Consider the following 18,956-nt stretch of genomic DNA (forward strand, 5'->3'; position numbering starts at 1 on the left):
TAGAAAAAGAAAATAAATCAGCCAAAATAAAGGGTAAAAAGAAAATTACGAAGACAAACAAACAAAGAAAGAAAAGTAAGATTGATTCTGAAAATGAAGAAGACTCTGAGGAACAGGACGTTATCCAGTTTGACTCAGACAGTGAGCCTGATGAGTTGTTGGGCCAAGAATCTCCTGACTCTGCTGATGCTGAATGTATGTTTTGCCAAAGACTTTTTTCCACTGACAGCAGTGGAGAAAACTGGATTAAGTGTCTAATGTGTGGGCTCTGGGCTCATTATGAATGTGCTGGTCCAGAGTTTGATACATGGATCTGTGATTTCTGCAAGTGAATTAAGTATTCTTTTATTTTTCACAACGTTTTTATTTAAATTTATTTGATTTCATATTATGTTATGTTTGTTTTTGTTATTGATATGTTGATTTATGCTTGTATTCCATATATGGGTACCTATTCCATATTTGGTTACTAAAATGCGATTTTGTTTTTTGCTCATGTTTTTTTTTTGTTAATTAAGATATTTCATAGAATTCTTTTAATTACTATATGTAAATGTTTGACTGATTTGTCATAACATTAAACTGTTTTCATTTCTATATAGTTATTTTTTTATGTCCCCAAAACAAAATGGTATTCCATAATTGGCGCCTTTCCTCTATTAATGTGGTCTACGTATCAGGATTCTGGCCTAAGGGCTTGTCCATATGAGGGCGGTTTGCCAACGTCGACTGCGCGGTTTACCTGTTTTACTTGATCTCACCCTAATGCCGCCTTTGAAGTTACCAGGGAAAACGGGGGGAAAACAGGTAATCGCGCAGTCGACGTTGGCAAACCGCACTCATATGGACAAGCCCTTAAACCTGCTTGATTAGCTTGAAATTCAACTTTGTTTGATGGCCGTGATGTTTCAACTCTTTTCAGTATGATGGTCGTGAAAATCCCATTTATGGCGGTAAGCAAGGTTATTGCTCTCCAATTTTTGTACAGTGTTAGGTTGCCCTTTTCTGGATAGATTAAACGCGGTTTTAATTAATTAGCAATCATCCTTTATTTGTATCATTCATTAATTGATTGATATGATTTATCTTAGAAGAATATTGTATCTCTGGTCTTAAATCTTAAACATGTTGTTAAAGAAAGAATTTAAGACAAAATACTAGTAATTTTACGTTTTTTATTTAATTTTTTCTTATAAATGTTCAAACATACTGTTTAATATATTCTTTATTCAGTTTGATCAATATAGAATTTTATGAATGTTCCTCGAATTACTCATGGTGGTAGAGGTAAAGAAAATGGTGAATTAAAAGAGAAAAGAGATATAATAAAATAATTTAATAATCAAATTATAAATAAAATATTTATTCATTGTAATATTTTTTTTCATATTTTGGATGCTCTTACAAACTATTCAAAAATACAGTTCAGACCAGTCAATTAAGCGGAACAACTTTCAGGTACTTCGAATTTCAAAGTTGTGTGTTCCTTCTTGTGACTGAAGTCAGGAGAATTTTCGTTGTCGACTTGGATCTTCCACAACATGGCTACGTTGCTCTTTTGGATACAGTGTACACCTACAGACTTCTTTCTTTGATCACGAGGTTGGCAATGGCGTCTGCATGAAGGTAAAGGTTTGGTACTAAAGCAAATTTTGGCTCCTTGTACGAAGTATTTGGTTTGATGGAGCAAACAGTCGTTATCTTCTTCGCTTCCTTCTTCAGAGGAGTCTCTAGAACTTCCTCTGGAAAAAGACTTGCCGGAGTAATATTGGGATTTATTACTAGATTTACCTTGGGAATTACGTCTAGCATGTTCGTCAGTAATAACGTTAATGTACAAAGGAGTTTGTATTTTAACGCACTGGTTGCTGCTTCCTGCAAACTCTTTTCTGACTTGCTTTCCTTCATCACCTTCAACTTCAAAGCTCTTGACAAACTTGTGTGGCTTGCGCGCGATGCAATTTTCTGATGTTAAGAAATCTTCAGAGTCCTGACCGTTAAATTGTCCGCAAATACCACGTATAGCATTTTTCATTTTTCCATTTTTAGCTGTCATTCTTACACGTTCTCCATCATAGATGACGTAGAAAACTCCATCAATTTCAGCCTTAACTTCTCTGTTAGGCAGTTCATAAATTTGAACGTATCCGTCTTTAATGTCATTACTTTGCTTCTCATTTACTTGGATCATTTGTCCGTTGACACTAACTTGTGCTTTAGATTGTTGTCCTTGGTTTGGAACGAAAAGAATACTGATAGTTTCAAAATTGCTACGAGGACTGCTGACAACGATTTGTAGCTCTTTCTGGCCGGGCTGCTTGCTGTCACGTACAAGGACTGCAAAGTTTTCAAGTTGGTTTTGTAATTGTTTATGGGCAGATTCTTGAGGTTGTTGTTGGTCACTTTGACGAGGTAGTTTAGGAATGTACTGAGCCATAACAGTCCATTTGTTAGACAGTTCAGCATCGTAGGTTCTGTTGCTAAAGGTGTTTACTGCATATCGGTCAACAGTACAGAAATCTAAAATAAGGTTTAGGTTAATGATTACGTATAGGCCTTAGCATGTGATGATTAGGTGCTTATCATATTCAAATTAAACGAGGATGAATAATAGATAAAGATAAAAAATATGTATTGACATTACGTGAAGAAGTTAAAATTAACCAAAAATATTTAAATAGTGAATAAGATGATATAATAATAAAAATATTAAATACCTCTGTAAGTATCGCCTACTAAGAGTTCGGAGAGTACCCTGTCGCGAAGATTGAAAACTGGATGGGCAACTGTTATTATTCTGACTTTGTCATTAACCTCTATGTTTTTAGCGGATACCTTTTGGTTATGGGTCCTGACTGTAATATTAACAAAGGAGAGATCTGGATGGAATTTGATGTCCATTTCAGCACTGTTGGGTTGTACAGGCTGTTGTTTGTTTTTAACTTGTAGGCTTGGGAGTAATTCGAAACGAGCAGCTTTGTATGCCATTTCGATAGCATCTAACAATTCAAGTTTTAGGTTTTGAGATTGGAGTTTAACTTCAATACGATCGAGTAAGTTTGAATCCATGGTGAGGTTGGTGCATGAGAAGAGTTGTTTGTTGGACTCTTTCATTTCCTGTTTGCATTGTTCGTATAGTGGAAGTTCCTTCAAATATTGTTTGCGCTCTTCAGTTCTTCTATGTTTAATTTCAGCCAAGATTTTAGATTTGCTTTCGTCGGAATATCCAAAAGTAACTTCCATTTTGGTGTCAATTTTAGGTTCGTTTTTGGACAGTGAGTATTGGAGATCAAGAGCATTTGTGTTGGGAATCATACTTTGGGATACGAAATGAGTTTCGTAGTTCTTCAACTCTGGGTCTAGTGAAAATCTCTTGAAAAATATTCTTACATTAGATTTAGGATCAACATTACTCTTTGCTACTGCTCCAGACAAGAGATATTGAATGTATCTATCACCTATAAGGTCAATGGTTGTGTCCAAAGATTTAACTGATACACTATTAATTCCAGATGCAACTGCATCCATCATTTGTTGTTGTCTTTCGTCTGGACTCATTTTTTCGTCCACTTTGTACTCCGATTTAGGCGACTCACCTTTTTGTTGGTAATTTTGATCGTACCGAGAGTGAATAATGATAAAGTGTACCGTAGCTAGGTCAAAATTTAAGCTAATGTTAATTTCACTGCTTTGGAGATTATTTACATCCCATAATGCTTTCGCTCCATCAATAACTCCATTTTGTGAAAACAAACGATTAATTAGTTCAGAATGAATGAATTTTCTTTCATGTTTAACTTCTACGTCTAATCCAAGTCCAATTGATTTTTGTCCTACAGTAGTTTTAAAAGCGTGCATGTTATCAGGCTCAATTTCTCTAGTTCTCTTTTGAGCGGAAAGAGGTTCGAAGTCAGTCACATCAGATTTAGCAGTGTATGGCCAAGAACGGAAATGCAAGAGGTTAACTGAACGTTCGGGCAAGAGTTCAAACAAAACTTTAATTTCTTTTAGGTTCAAGTCGATCTCTACGTCAGTTTTGACCTTGGGGATGTTTATTTCCCAGTGTTTGTCATAACCAGCGATGTATTGCTCATGTTCGAATGGAGCAATGAAAGTCACGCGCCCTTGTGTTTTTCCAGATACGGTGGCTCTGATTGTAGCTTGAAGTTTAATATTTTCTGGGGTCTGAATTTTTTGGTTTTGGACTAGTTGTGGTTTAACTTGCCCTCCAACTTGTCCTTGAACCTTAACGAGCATTGGAGAATCGTAAGTGTACAAGAAAGGAATACCCATTGCGGTAGGGATAGCTATGGCCATTTCCTTGGAATTGATCAGTTTGAACTGGTTGATTTGTTTGCCTTTGCTCATTGCGGCTTCCAATGCACTAAGAACTGAAAAAATATTAAAAATGAACAAACATTTTCAAATTCGTTGCAACCCAAAACTGTAGTTGTATTATATTCTAGTCCAATCAAAGAGTACAGGAGTACATATATTTACCGGTTTCGGGGCTTCTTAGCCCCTCATCAGGAGATACATCTTCTCTCTGACTGAACCAGGATAATACACCGAGAGCAGCCACGGATTGCAACGAACGGAATGGCAGGGATGTCCTAGCGATGTCTGTTAGAAAGTAGTTTAAGTTATTTGAACAAGGACATTCAAGAAAGAGAATACAGAATATTTTAACATCTAAAGATAAAGTGAAACCATTTCACGCAAAATTTCCTTTGTGGTCAACCTCTCTGCAAAACAAAATGTTTGAGTCTTTTCCATGTGTTCAGAAGATTGATGAAGATAATGCCACAAACCAAAGTTTTGCAGTATCGGCTCACATTCCTTGCAGTATACAGAGCTTGCATAATTTACAGAGCAACTTTTGACATACTTTCCAGAGTTGCACTCTGAAGCTGACAATAGGCGTAGATGGATTCTAAACCCTTTGTTAGACACATCAATAGATCTGACTGATGTCAACAAAAAAATGAAATTCTTTTAAGTTTGGCTGATGATGGCATGCTTAAAATGGAATTTTATTCGCAAAGTGTCGACGTATTTTGGATAAAAATAAAACACCAATATCCAGAGCTCGCCAGGGAAGCTCTTAAATTATAAAGTGCAATTCGCCACTTTATACTTGTGTGAACTGACATTTTCTTCAATGGTAGACATTAAAACTTAAAAGAGAAATACACTGCAATCAGAAAATGATTTGATTAGTAACCTTTCAAACATAATACCACAATCTGATATCCGTTTGAAAACAAACAAGCACATCCTTCCCACTAAAACTGTGTTTTAAGAACCTCAACGTTTTCTTTCAGTCGACGACCCCCCTAATAAGGCTTCGCGACATCCTGGGAGTCGCGACCCACAGATTGAAAAACACTTATCTAAAGGACATAAACTCGATACAGAAAGGTTCAAAATTATGGAAAAAATTAATTTATTCGTGAATGGGATTTTGGAAAAAATCCCGAAACAGATCGATATTTATTTTTAAATTATGCTATTTTGACATGTCATCATCATCATCATCAGCCTCTCTCAATTCACTGCTGGACATAGGCCTCCCCTGTTTGTCTCCAAAGTGTTCTATCTTGTGCTTGCTGTACCCAGCTTTTTGTTGTCCTTCGTAAGTCATCTTGCCATCGTGTTGGTGGTCTTCCTCTGCTACGTTTATCGGCTCTTTGTCTCCATTCAACTAGTTTACGAGCCCATCTTCCGTCCTTCATTCTGGCAACGTGTCCAGCCCATTTCCATTTTAAGTTACAGCTTCTTTCAATGACGTCTATGACTTTGGTCTTAGCTCGTAGATCTTCGTATCTAATCCTGTCTCGCAGAGTGGCCCCTATCATTGATCGCTACATTCTTCTCTGCGCTACTCTTAGCTTTTGTGCGTTTTTCTTTGTGAGCGATAATGTTTCTGCACCATAGGTCATCACCGGTAGCACGCATTGGTCGAAAACTTTTTTCTTCATATTAGTTGGAATGTCACTCTTAAAAACGTTCCTAAGAGCTCCGTATGCTGTCGTGTTAATTTCGTGACCTATATATATATATATATATATATATATATATATATATATATATATATATATATATATATATATATATATATATATATATAGTCTACCAGTTCTATTTGTTCATTTTGTATTTCAAGGTGTTTACTCGGTACTAAGTTCGTCATATATTTTGTTTTTGTTATATTCATTTTTAAGCCTATTTTATGACAGGCTGTACTAAGTTTTTCCAACATTTTCTTTGTTTGTCCCAAATCGTCTGCAATCAGGACTATATCGTCTGCGTAGCTTAGGTGGTGTAGCATCTCTCCGTCCACATTTATTCCTTTGTCACCCCATTCGAGGGTTTTGATCGCTTTTTCTAGAGCCGATATGAAAAGTTTAGGTGATAAAGTATCACCTTGTCGGATACCTCTGTGGATTTTTATTTGGTTGCTGTTAGCGTGTAGTTGTATCGAGCTTGTCGCATTTTTATATATATTACATATTAGCCTCGAATATCGGCTATCAATGCGGCTCTATGACATATATATATTATACTAAAAGACGTCATCTATCTGGGCGTGATGACGTAATCGATGATTTTTTTAAATTTGAATAGAGGTCGTGTGCTAGCTCATTTGAAAGGTTAATCAATTATTTATTCAGTAATATAGACATTAACGTAATTATTTATAAGGGGTGGCCAAAAAAATTTTTTGATATAAATTAATTGGCACAAAAAGAAGATTATATTTAATTTATGCCTTCTTCTTCTTCTACAGTCTTCTACAGTCTCTGCTGCGATCCGGAGCTCCAGCTCTCGTACCATCGTTGTTTGGGTCTTCCTATGGGTCGCTTGGTGTTGGGCTTCTGTGTTTTCGCCCAATGCGCCATACGTTCAGGGTCTATCTGATCTAGGTGGTCTCTCCACATGCGTCGTCGTGCTCTTGTCCATCTCACTACGTCTTAAACTCCTAGCTCTCTCAATGTGTCTTCGTTTCGTATTTTATTTCTGAGTGTGATACCTCTTATGGATCTTGGGGTTTTCATCTCTGTTGTTCTCATTATTTGTTTGGTCTTTGTTGCCTCCGCCCTTGTCTCAGTTGCGTATGTCAGCACGGGTCTAACACTATTTGCCACAGATGCCTGTCGCTAGATATTTCCACACCCAAGTATCTACAATCCATTACCTGTTCGATTGTATGGTCGTCCACTACTAATTTACATCTAATTGGGTTCTTGGATATTACCATCGATTGGATTTTCTCAGTTGATAGTGTCAGGTTATACTTTTCGGCGGAAAAGTATTATTTAATTTATGTAATATATTTAATTCAAAATACAATTTAGAATTGGCTGTCAGAAAACAAAAAAAAAAAAAAAAGAATGTGTGTGTACTTTGTGCGCACGTAAGAAGTTTACTTCTATTATAATATAATCTAACTTCATATTATGATTTCAACGAAATCAATATACCTATCTACTTTAAACAGTTTTTTGTATTGTATTTAAATATTAAACTAATTTTAGAAAGAACAAAAAGAATACCAAAAATTAAAAAAAAGGATATGACTTTGTCATGATTCGAACACCGCTTTTGTATTCAGTCGATCATTTCTCGGACATAATTACAATCACGGTGACAGATACATTAATTGAAAATAAACATTTTCAATAATACTTATAAGGAGGAAGACAAATCCACAGACATAAAAATTATAATAAATATATTTACTAAAAACACTAATAATATATTCTTTTCACGCGCACCTTATTTGCGCTACATAACTTAAAAGATGTAGCGACTAATACCATACTGTCGGTGTGCGCATGCGCCAGGGAATGTAAAAATTCACCCTCGTGCCTAAAAAAGTATAACTTTAAATACGTTTTTTTGACAAAAAAATACATTGCTTTTCGCTTAAATTAGATGTCTAAACTGCCAAGAGGCGGGTGGGTGGCAGCTTGAATCTTGAATTTAAGCTAAAAACAATGTTTATTTGTGAAAAACATTTTTTTCTAAGTTGTATATGTATATTGTAAAAATGTATACCTTTTTACAAAACAATCTTATTTTTCACTTAGAATACGGAGCGCAGTCCAGCACTCTGAATCGACGATTTTCGACTCTTATTGGAGTCATCATCGGAGAGGCGTAGGCCTGCTGCTCTCTGCTCGAAGTGACCAAACCATGAAAGTTTATCCCCACATTGCAACTGACGTGTATGGATTAGGTGACTAGCGTCATCTGGCAATTGAAAGGTAAAGTTTTCAATCCTAATAGCAACATTAATATTATGGACCAATAAGTTTTCACTTTAAAAATCTAATATTAATATTTTTAATATTTTTCAATATTATTCATGTTGCTATTAGCATTGAAAACTGACTGGTGCTGGACTGCGCTCCCTCTTTTAAGTGAAAAATAAGATTGTTTTGCGTTCGCATTGCAATTGAATAAAAATGGTACACATTTTTATTTTATATTAGTATTACTCCTATAGAGTAACTAGGTCCATTTTCCGTTGGAACTTTACCGAGCTTCAGACGGGATTTGTGAATTGCATCTTTTTAGAATTCCCTCTTGTCTTCACTGCAGCATCCATCTGGCTTGCAAATTTTAGAAGCCATTGAGGGAGGTATTACCAGGGAAATGGACCAATAAGTGTTTCAATTTAAAAATCTTTTAGTAATATTTTTAATATTTTTCAGTATTATTAATGTTGCTGTTAGGATTGAAAACTTTACCTTACATTTTTTTCTCTTTTCTGACAGCACTATATTATATTTTTAATTAAATAAATTACATAATATTCTTCTTTTTGTGCCAATTAATTTATATAAAATAAAATCTTTTTGGGCACCCTCTATAAATAATTATGTGAATGTTTATATTACTGAATAGTGAATTGAATAACCGTTCCAATTAACTAGCACAGGACCCCTATTCTTATTTAAAAAAATCATCGATTACGTCATCACGCCCAGATGGATGACGTCACTAGTATGATATATATCCCAGATAGCATGTAAACTTGTAGCAAGTTTGATTCTTCTTTGATTTTTCATTGTCGCGTCAAATATGACGAGGCAAGTTTGTGATAAGTTTGCTGCAATATTGTTATGACAAAGATGATTATTCAAGTTTGTAGCAACTTTGCTGCAAGCTTAGTTTTGCACAGCCCGGTTCGATTCGGTTTTCGTTCGGCGCCCCGACTGATGTCCCGCCCACGACAACGAAAGTGCTGCCACCCGGAGGGAAATTTCTGTGTTTGCGAGAATTTTCAACATATAATTGAAAAAGTTATCTCAAAAGGGAATTTTTGCTCCAGTCCAAATTGCACAATTTAAAAAAAAATCAAAATATTTGACAATAATTCAACATATTTTCGCAGATTTTGTAAATAGGAGTGAATTTTTTCATAAAAGTGAGAATTTTTAAGGAAAGTTGAGGGAAAAAGTTTACTCGACGGCTGGCAACACCGGAAAAATAATCTGCTACGCGCCGTACGCGGTGATTTGTTGTGGTTATGTTTTATGTTGAATGTTGATATTTTTCTTAAAAAGTTTTTTACAACTTAAATTTTCCGTACAATTCTCCGAGACTATTACCTTACCTTAATTATTATTACTAAGCTGAAGCCTATTTTCTTCATTGTTAACCCGCCATTACACGCGCTATGAGGGAATCCCTCACCATATTTGTTTATAACCAATGAAATTGTGTAAACTAATACGATAACCTTAAGCACCCAGGAATGCCTTTAGCATGGTTCATGAGAGGGTATGAAAAAGTTATAGAATATTTCAGGCGGTCAGTGTGCTGTGTGATAGTTGAAAGAAGAGACATCCCTCTTCAAGTGAAGGAATTACTCACTGCGCGTGCAATCACGGTGAAATCACGTTTCTGTTATCTCAAAGAAACTTTTAGGATTTTATTTAATATTTAGGTAGGTTTAATTAGAATATGATTGTCTGGATTAGGTTAGGAACAGTGGCACACCGAGGGGGGGTTGGGGGTTAAAATCCCACCCAGAGCATATAGAAATATATATAAAAGAAAGTAGGAAAATGTAACTTGCCTTTTACAAATAATACAAAAAACTTTCGGTGTCCAAGCAAACCCCCCCCCCTAGAGGAAAATTCTAGGTGCGCCACTGGTTAAGAACCCATTTCTAAATTTACCTATTCTAATTGGGAAATAAGCCACAATTTAACTTGAAAAATTAATATTATCGACGTTTCGAATTTCACTTCGCACGTCGTTATCGAAATACAAAATATTAATAGTTAATTACATAAATGCCACAAAGAAATAGCTTCAGAATAGTTGTTAATTTTAATTTGTATTTTTAGTAAAATGAATTCGCGTAAAGAACGTTTAACTTCTTCAGTGGCTTGCTGAAATTGAAAATTAAGAAAACTTGCTTTTGATCTATATTATTTTTACTTTTGTTTTGTTAAATTAATAAAAAAATTGGTTTACTAAACTTTCTATAATATGTGAGTACAACCTATTTTATATTTATACATGTTGACATTCATTCTTCCTCGAAATAAGTCGAATTTATGTAGGTGAGGGCGACGCTCATACGCGTGCAACCACGTCACAATAGAAGACGCGTGTAACGGCGGGTTAATAGACCAAACTGCATGCTTACTGCATTATTACAAACTAGTACTCCTACTCATTTTGCTCTGGTGGCATTGAGGTAAGTCTTTTTATGTTTTTTTTGTAGCTTCTAACTGTACTCACATACTATTTAAAATAAATTATATATTATAAAATAGGTATAATAAATAAATTTTAGGTTTTATTGTAAAATTGTTACTTTAACATCTTTTTCCCTCTTTAATAACATAGATTAATTCTGTTCACACAGCAAGAGTTTTTAACAATTTCTATTTGTTATTTGTTTCAGAGCTATTAGACAAAACCAAACATCGGAATCTGAAGCTAGGGTGTTTAATGTAAGTTCCAATGAATAATTTTATACAATAGATTGTATTTTAGTTGATTGATTAATAAATAGTTATATAAAATGGTATTCTGTTTTTTATTCAAATAAAACAATTATTCAAATTGTGGCTAATATGTCAAAACAAACCTTAATCAAGTCTGTATGAACTTTGAAAAAACAAACTTCATGCAACAAAACAAAACAAACCTTCAGCAAGTTTGTTAGATATATCAAGTTTGTATCAGGTTTGAAAAAACAAACTTCATGCAAGTTTGTCACACTGTAACTAGAAAGTTTGATTTAAACTTGCTGCTAGTTTGCAGAGTTGCCATGGCAAACTTGCAGCAAGCCTTTAAGTTTGATGTATCAAACTTGTTGCAAGTTTGAAACAAGTTTATATTGCTATCTGGGATATGCTAAAAAATCGCAATTTAAAAATAAAAATCGACCTGCCTCGGGATTTTTTTTAACATTCTCGAAAAAATGAATTTATTCCATAGTTTTGAACCTCACTATGTATATAAACATTTACAGTGTGTGGACAACAAGAGTACCAGTGTTGATTTCTTATTACATCAGTTGACTACCAATCACATTTAACGATAAAAACTATCCACAAAAAATACTAAATGAAATAAAAACATAGAAATGAGTAGGAATTAGTATTTGATAAGATTACTTGATTTCTAATCTGTTAAACATACCTACAAAAGCTATGCTAGCAGGCTATACCTACAAAAAAGAGATCTTTCAGATATTACTGTGGAAGTATAAAGGCCCAAACCAATGATGAGGTTGAAGCGCGTGTTGAAGCGAACTTCAAGTGTTTAAAAATTTAGACGTCGGCAAAGAGAGATATAATAAATAATATAATATTGAAAAAGAGAGAGAACGCAGTTACCACCCTACAAGACGGTAAAATTAATAATATTTACTTTGTGATTTCAGCAAAAATTAAATAAGAGACGCCCAACTACTTATCAATAATACACCAGTGGACCATGCGGCTTTCGAAGTGGAAGGTCAACAATAGATCAAATATTTACCATCCGACAAATATTAGAAAAAAACTGGAAATTTAACCGAGATGTACACCAAATCTTCGTAGATTTCCAGCAAGCATATGACTCGATAAAAAGAAGCAGACTATGGCTAGCAATGCTAGAAATGGGAATACCAAGAAAATTAGTGCAGCTCACTCAAATGTGCGTGGCAGACTCATATGCACAGGTAAAGATAGAAACAGAACATCGATGCCATTTAGTATAACATCAGGGCTTAGACAAGGAGACCCTTTATCACCATTGCTATTCAATTTGGCTTTAGAATACGCAATAAGTAAAATATCGTCTGAACTAACAGGGGGATTCGCAAATCGAGGATCAAAACTATTGTTGGCCTTTGCCGATAATCTAGATGCAGTTGCTCATTCTACAAGAGACGTAAGAGAGGTGTTTTCACAGCTCGAGGAGGAAACAGGTAACCTGGGCCTTCGAATAAATGAAGAGAAGACGAAATATATGCTGGTGACCAAAAATCCAAGACCAAGAGTTAGGCAGAACGTAACTATTAATGGCCACAACTTTGAAGTAGTAAAAGAGTTTAAATATCTGGGAGCAGTAATCACAGAGGACAATCACATAGAAAAAGAGGTCTCAGCAAGAATAGCTGCGGGAAATAGAGCATTATACTCCCTATCATCATTATTAAGATCTAAGCTGCTGAAAAGACAATCTAAATTAAGACTGTACATGTCAATTATTCGCCCAGTTGTTACATATGGGAGTGAAACATGGACTCTGCATCAGCGAGAAATAAATAAATTGCTGATATTTGAAAGGAAAGTCCTCAGAATGATATTTGGTCCTCAAAGAGATGAATTGACAGGAGAGTGGAGAAGGCGCCGCAATGCTGAATTGGTGACTCTATATGGTACTGAAAACATCGTCAGACATATAAAAGCTAATCGGATAAGATGGGCAGGTCATGTAGTAAGATCAGAGGAAGACAGAGTGCTAAAGACAGTGTTCTTCGAGAGACCAGACGGTAGAAGATCAGTGGGCCGTCCCAGAAAAAGATGGAAGGATGATGTTGAAACCGATCTATCTAGGATTGGGGTACAACAATGGCAAATCGAAGCGCAAGATCGCAGACGATGGAGGGCCATAGTGGATGCGGCGAAGACTCACCCCGAGTTGTAAAGCCAGTCAAGAAGAAGAAGGACCGAGTAAAACAGTATAACTATCTTGGAACAATAGTAAACGAACAATGGGATCACTCACAAGAAATAAAATGTAGAATAGATAAGGCTAGGATTGCATTCAATAACATGGCCAAACTCTTTAAAAGCCACAATCTTAATCTGGAGATAAACGTAAGGCTCCTACGATGTTATATCTTCTCAATGTTGTACTACGGAGTTGAATCCTGGACACTCACTGAAGCAATGGAGAAAAAACTTGAAGCCTTCGAGATGTGGCTATACAAGCGAATCCTAAGGATATCATGGATGGACAAGATAACCAACGAGACCGTATTACGAAGAGTGGGCAAAGAAAGAGAGGTGATGTATACCATTAAAAGGAGAAAGTTAGAATATCTCGGACACATAATGAGAAACGGAACTAAATACAGATTACTGAAGGTAATCCTTCAAGGTATAGTATTCGGAAAGCGAGGAATTGGGAGAAGAAGAATATCGTGGTTTAAGAATTTGAGGAAATGGTTCTCCACAACAACAACTAATCTATTTAAAGCATCAGTTAATAAAATAATTATAGCCAGAATGATCGCCAATATTCGAAACGAATAGGCACTAAAAGAAGAAGACTTTGTGATAAAATGGGTCGAAGCATATGTCTCGAAAAATAAAGACAACCAAAATGATTACATCCCTCAGTGGTGGCGGTAAAATTATTAGTAAGTTGGATAATTCTTATAATGATACAAATTAAAACAAAACGTAGTTTGACTATAAAATTACGGCACTGATCGTACCCTCGGTTGGCCACTTGACAGATCTTAAAGCGTGTCTCTTTTTTCTTTGATGTGTGTCACTTTACCGATACTTTGTGGAAAAATACGAGACGATCTACAGGACAATAAATTTTAGCATTTGGTATTATCTTAAGGGTCATAAATACCAAATTTTGACAGAAATTTCTCTATTTCACGTTGGGTTGAATCCCGTCTTCAGTTTTTAGCTTTTTCTGTTACATTTTTCTATTTCACTCAAAATGTAGCGCCACGTTCTGTGAGTTTTCCTCTTAAGAAAGATTACGACCTCAATCAATATCTTTGAAATCCACAACATACAGTCTAGTGTGAAACGAAAGCGGTCAATACATCAATGACTGATTTATATTCCCAGTACGTTTATAATATTGGTGAAAATGTCATTGATGACAATGATTTATCAATGCCCATAAAAATTAGGTTATTTCGATGCTATATCTTTATTATACTGATGTACGGAGTTGAGTCGTGGACTTACAGACGCTATCTTCAAGTGAATTGGATCTTTCGAAATGTGGCTGTATCCTTGAATCCTAAAGATATCTTATATCGACGACATCATTAATTAGGACGCAGGACGCCTTATTAAGAATACAAAATAAAAAGAGCTCTTAACCACAATAAAAACAGCCAAAATCGAATACCTCGGTCACATCATAAGGGGCATCGAAAGATATTGATTGCTACAACTAATTTTGCAGGGAAAAGTAGAAAGAAAACAACGCCAGGAAGGCGAAGGATTTCACTGCTGAAAAGTTTACGTATGTGGTTGAACACAACAACCACAAATCTTTTCAAAGCTGCAGTGTGCAAAGTACAGATTGCCTTGATGGTCGGGAATATCCGAAACGGATAGACATTACAAGAAGAAGGAGAAAATGCCACAACATGGTATCAAGTGCAAACTTAAACTATAAGGTCTTGTGTTAGATAGCTTTGAACCCAGGAGAAGATTAAGATAAAGTGGAGATTTATTTTGCCTGCTGTTAAATAGCTACCTAAAAGAAAGAAAGTAGTAAGAACGTGGTAGATTTGAAAACAAAATATGTTGACACTATCTTTAATTGTTTGGTATATTTAGTGACCAGATATTAATTGAGAATCAAGTGAGTGATTTCAAAAAATGTTCTTGGTGCTTGACAAAATTGACAGAAAAATATCTTCCTTCAGAAAAGTTCCATGTCATGCCTTCAGAAAGAACTTCAGTACGAGACATGTATGTACACCTTGTAAAACAGCATAAAATGTAGAAGATGACTGCTACTATAACACTAACAAAAAATAGTATAGGTGCAATCATGTTATACTTACGTTTAGGCAACTGGTTCATGGTGGTGTTATCAAAACCATACATACTAACGGGAGTATCTAGTAGTTCCAAATACCAGTAAGCTTCGAGTTGCTCACGTTCTTCAGCTTTAAGGTTCAACAATTTTGCAATATTTTGACTTGACCAAGGATTATTAAGTTGTTCTTGAGCATGTTCTTGTTGTTGTTGTTGTTTGTCTGCAAAACTCTGTGTTTTTTGGTAAGCAACTGCGATTAAGTCTTCAACGCTAGAAACAATGGCTTGCATGTTGATTAGCTTTTGGTATAATCCGTTGAATCTGGCTCGCAAGGTGTATCTGAGTCCTTTAGGAACATATTCGTCTTTACTAGGAATGATTTGCGTTGATGTTTTGTATAAAGTGTTTAATTCCTCAATAACGTAACCGCGAATGTAATTGCCACCAAATTGTGCAGGGAATTCTTTATCAGTAAGAAGAGGTTGTACTCCTTTGGCTATAGAGCGACTGAAAAATTATGAAGATTATACAAGTATTTAACATACTATTATTATTTATATAATATAACTTACATATATGCAAACTCAGGTGCTTCCAATTCGGTGAGTTCTTCAATGGACTGCTTGACAACAGCGTTGACGTAGTCGTTATTTTCATTGTTAGTGTTGGATGCCATAACTTGAAGAATTTGTAGTGTTGGTCGGCTACGCATTATGTGGAATACAGCAGCAATTCTTACGGCTTGATGTTCAGCAGGATTTTGGTATATCCTGAAGAATACAGCAAGGGCATCTTCTGGATGAGTTTCAGTTAGTTTTCCCATAGCTAAAACCATTAGCAAGCGTTGAAATTGAGAGGATTGTTGTTTTCCTTCCAAGAATGGTTCAAAGATCTCTAGAATTCTTGGATCTGGTAGATTTCCAACAGCACGGATATATGCATGGATTCTGTGGGTTTCTGCTCTTTGTACAGCCTTTTGAAGTTTTTCTTTAAGATATGGCATAACTTCTTCTCTTACAAATTTTTTTGATTCTTCAGTACGGAAACGACCAAAACTATTTACAGGGTATTCAGATTTGGCAACGTTTTTCTGTATAACAGCTTTTCTGAGCAGATCGGTAAATCCAGTTAAAGCGGTGTTGTTAAGAGGGAATTGATCTTCAACTTTTTGGTGTTTAACTAGTTTGAAGGCTGTTCTCAAGTGTTCCATAGTTGGTAGACGAACTGAGCTAAAAGCAACGATAACAACTTGACTGGCTTCCTCACCTTCAATTTTACCTTCTTGGATCCATTCTTGGATAACCAATAGAGCTGGACCAGTTCCAGTTTGAGCAATAGCGTCTCTAGTAACAGCTGAGGTAGCTGCTTCTTGACCGTTGCGAGATTGCCTCATAACTTTGTCGGATACTTGTTTGAGTTCATCGAAATTCATGAGGCGCATGAGAGTTTCAAGATTGACAAAACGTTCCAATGTTTTTTCATGGTGATCTTTTTCTTGGTCTTGGAGATCGCTGGCAATTTTTTTAATAAGTTTTTCTGATTTCTTGACTACGTTAACTGAATTTTTAATTGACATTCCTTTGTATCCAGTAGTTAACGTTAATAAGGAACTTTCAGGGGCTTCGTTAATTCTGGGTTGATTTTGTAGGTTTTCTTCAGAGTTGTCATGTTTAAGTCCATATTTCTTAGCAAGAGAGCGTTGGTGGCGACGATGAGCTAATCTTTTATAGGAATCACGATCTTCATATTCTTCTTCTTCAAAGCTGTATCTATAAGCATCGCTGGTTCTTTGGTTTCTTTGGTTTTGGTTTTCATCTCCTTCAACGTGGTTATCCTTTGAAAAGGGTTGGTTATATGAATATACGAGATTTTCAAAGTGTACAGCTGGATTAATTTCTCCAATTTTTTGTGTGCCAGATTTTACATCCTCCAATTTAGCTTCTAAGTAACTGTAAACGGCGCCTTTTTGTTCGTCACTGATTGATGGGCTAATCACAATAGTGTTTTTTGTACTAGTAAACAATATGTCGTGATGATTCAAGTCACCAGCAAGAATAGCGCGGCTGCTAGAGTCTCTGCTAAAGTAAGTTCCCATTTGGTTGGTTGCAGCTTTGTTAGGAAGTAAATAGTCACCAAATCCATAGACGTAGGCGGGAAGTTCACGGTTGTTTGTAAAATCTTCATGCTTATTAACTTCAATGAGGTCCCCGTTTTGTTGTCTCTTTTGTTTCAATTCAACAAATCGGGCTTCTTTTTCATTAGTAAGTAATGTGTGTTCGGGAACAGGTCTAATCTTATATAAAGTCTCAGTTTCTCCTAAAATGGTATCTTCCATAGTTAAGAAAACACCAGAGTTTGAGCCATGTTCCGGTAAGCTGTTGAGTGGGCTAGGAAGAGTATTTTCTCCGTTGGTGTTAAGTTGGAACAAACTTACGATACTCTTGATCATATTGGCTTCCCAGTTGTTTAAGTCTCTGTTAACAATAAGTCTTTTAATTTTACCATTTTCCATTTGAATTTGGAAAGGTTTAGAACTCATTGGGAGAGGTTTCCAACTAAGCTCTTCTTCGGGAGCTTCAGCATCCCATCCGTCATCTAAGTTTGTATGAATCTGAGTGTATTGTGGATTTTCGATCAAAGCTTGCAATTTTCCATCACCTCTTGGTTGAATCCTCAACTTAGCTTTCAAAAAAATACCGGAGTAGTCATCAGAAACGTCCATAAGTCCTGTCAAAGTCCTTCCGCGGACTTGGTAAACATATTCTTGGTTATCCGTCCATGCAGGGTTATTTTTAGCGTAGGCAAGGCCCACTAGAAAAAATATCGATTCATTAATCCTTAATAGAAATAGAATAGAAGATAAAAACAAAATGCGAAATAACAAGACCAAAACTAAAACTAGTACTTCTACACGATCCAAAAAAAAACGGAAAGATAAAAGCATTATGCTAAATATCTGGATGGAGTTGGGGTTGAGGTGTGGTTATAGCGGATATTATTGACGATATCATAGGCTAATAGATACTAGTAAGTGAGACGGAGAGATAAGTGAGCAGTAAAATAAAATAAATATCTAAGTCATGTTAACACATCTTCACAATACAAGCTCTTCAAATTAATAGATCTAATCATTTTGAAAGAATTTGAGAAAAATACACAGATGCAGATCGTCAAACAGATAGTGAGAAAAACGAATGGTGGCGCAGACACAACAAAGAGTTAGAGGCTCTCTTTGGAAAGGAAAATCTAGTGAGAGATACAGGGTGGTCCTTACGTAATTGTACAAAAAGAAACAGTAGACTCTACACTCTAAAATATTACAATTTAACCCAACTTACTTTAATAAAATGTTGATATTAAGAAAGATACAGGGTGGTAAAATTGAAATTTAAAATTTAATTTTTCGCTATAACTTTCATGTTTATGGAGATTTATTTACAAAAATTTATAAGTAGAGGTTTTGAGTACGAGGAATTATAATTTGATGCATAATTTTGATGTATCTCATAGAGGACGCCACATATGCCACATATTTGACATAAATTTGCGATTAACTTTTTTGCTCTTCGAGTTAACACTATTTTTCTGATAAAATATTAAAGATACGATATTTCAACAAAAAAAATGTATACTTGTTAATAGCTTCAAAACTGAACAGTTTTCGAGATAATCGCATTTTACAAATC

General features: G+C 35.4%; 1 protein-coding gene across 1 annotated transcript in view; it reads right to left on the reverse strand.

The window, feature by feature from the left end:
- Nucleotides 1–1,318: 1,318 nt before the first annotated feature.
- LOC114329554 (vitellogenin) overlaps nucleotides 1,319–18,956 on the reverse strand; it is a 44,738-nt gene continuing 27,100 nt past the window's right edge. Inside the window, exons 2-5 of the mRNA XM_028278699.2 lie at nucleotides 15,843–18,081; nucleotides 15,296–15,777; nucleotides 2,718–4,391; nucleotides 1,319–2,520 (exon numbers count right to left, since the gene is read on the reverse strand). Coding sequence (XP_028134500.2) covers nucleotides 1,439–2,520; nucleotides 2,718–4,391; nucleotides 15,296–15,777; nucleotides 15,843–18,081 — 5,477 coding nt within the window. The 3' untranslated portion in view covers nucleotides 1,319–1,438. The remainder of the gene's footprint in view (nucleotides 2,521–2,717; nucleotides 4,392–15,295; nucleotides 15,778–15,842; nucleotides 18,082–18,956) is intronic.

Source organism: Diabrotica virgifera, chromosome 10 (assembly GCF_917563875.1).
Source record: "Diabrotica virgifera virgifera chromosome 10, PGI_DIABVI_V3a".
Taxonomy (NCBI): domain Eukaryota; kingdom Metazoa; phylum Arthropoda; class Insecta; order Coleoptera; family Chrysomelidae; genus Diabrotica; species Diabrotica virgifera.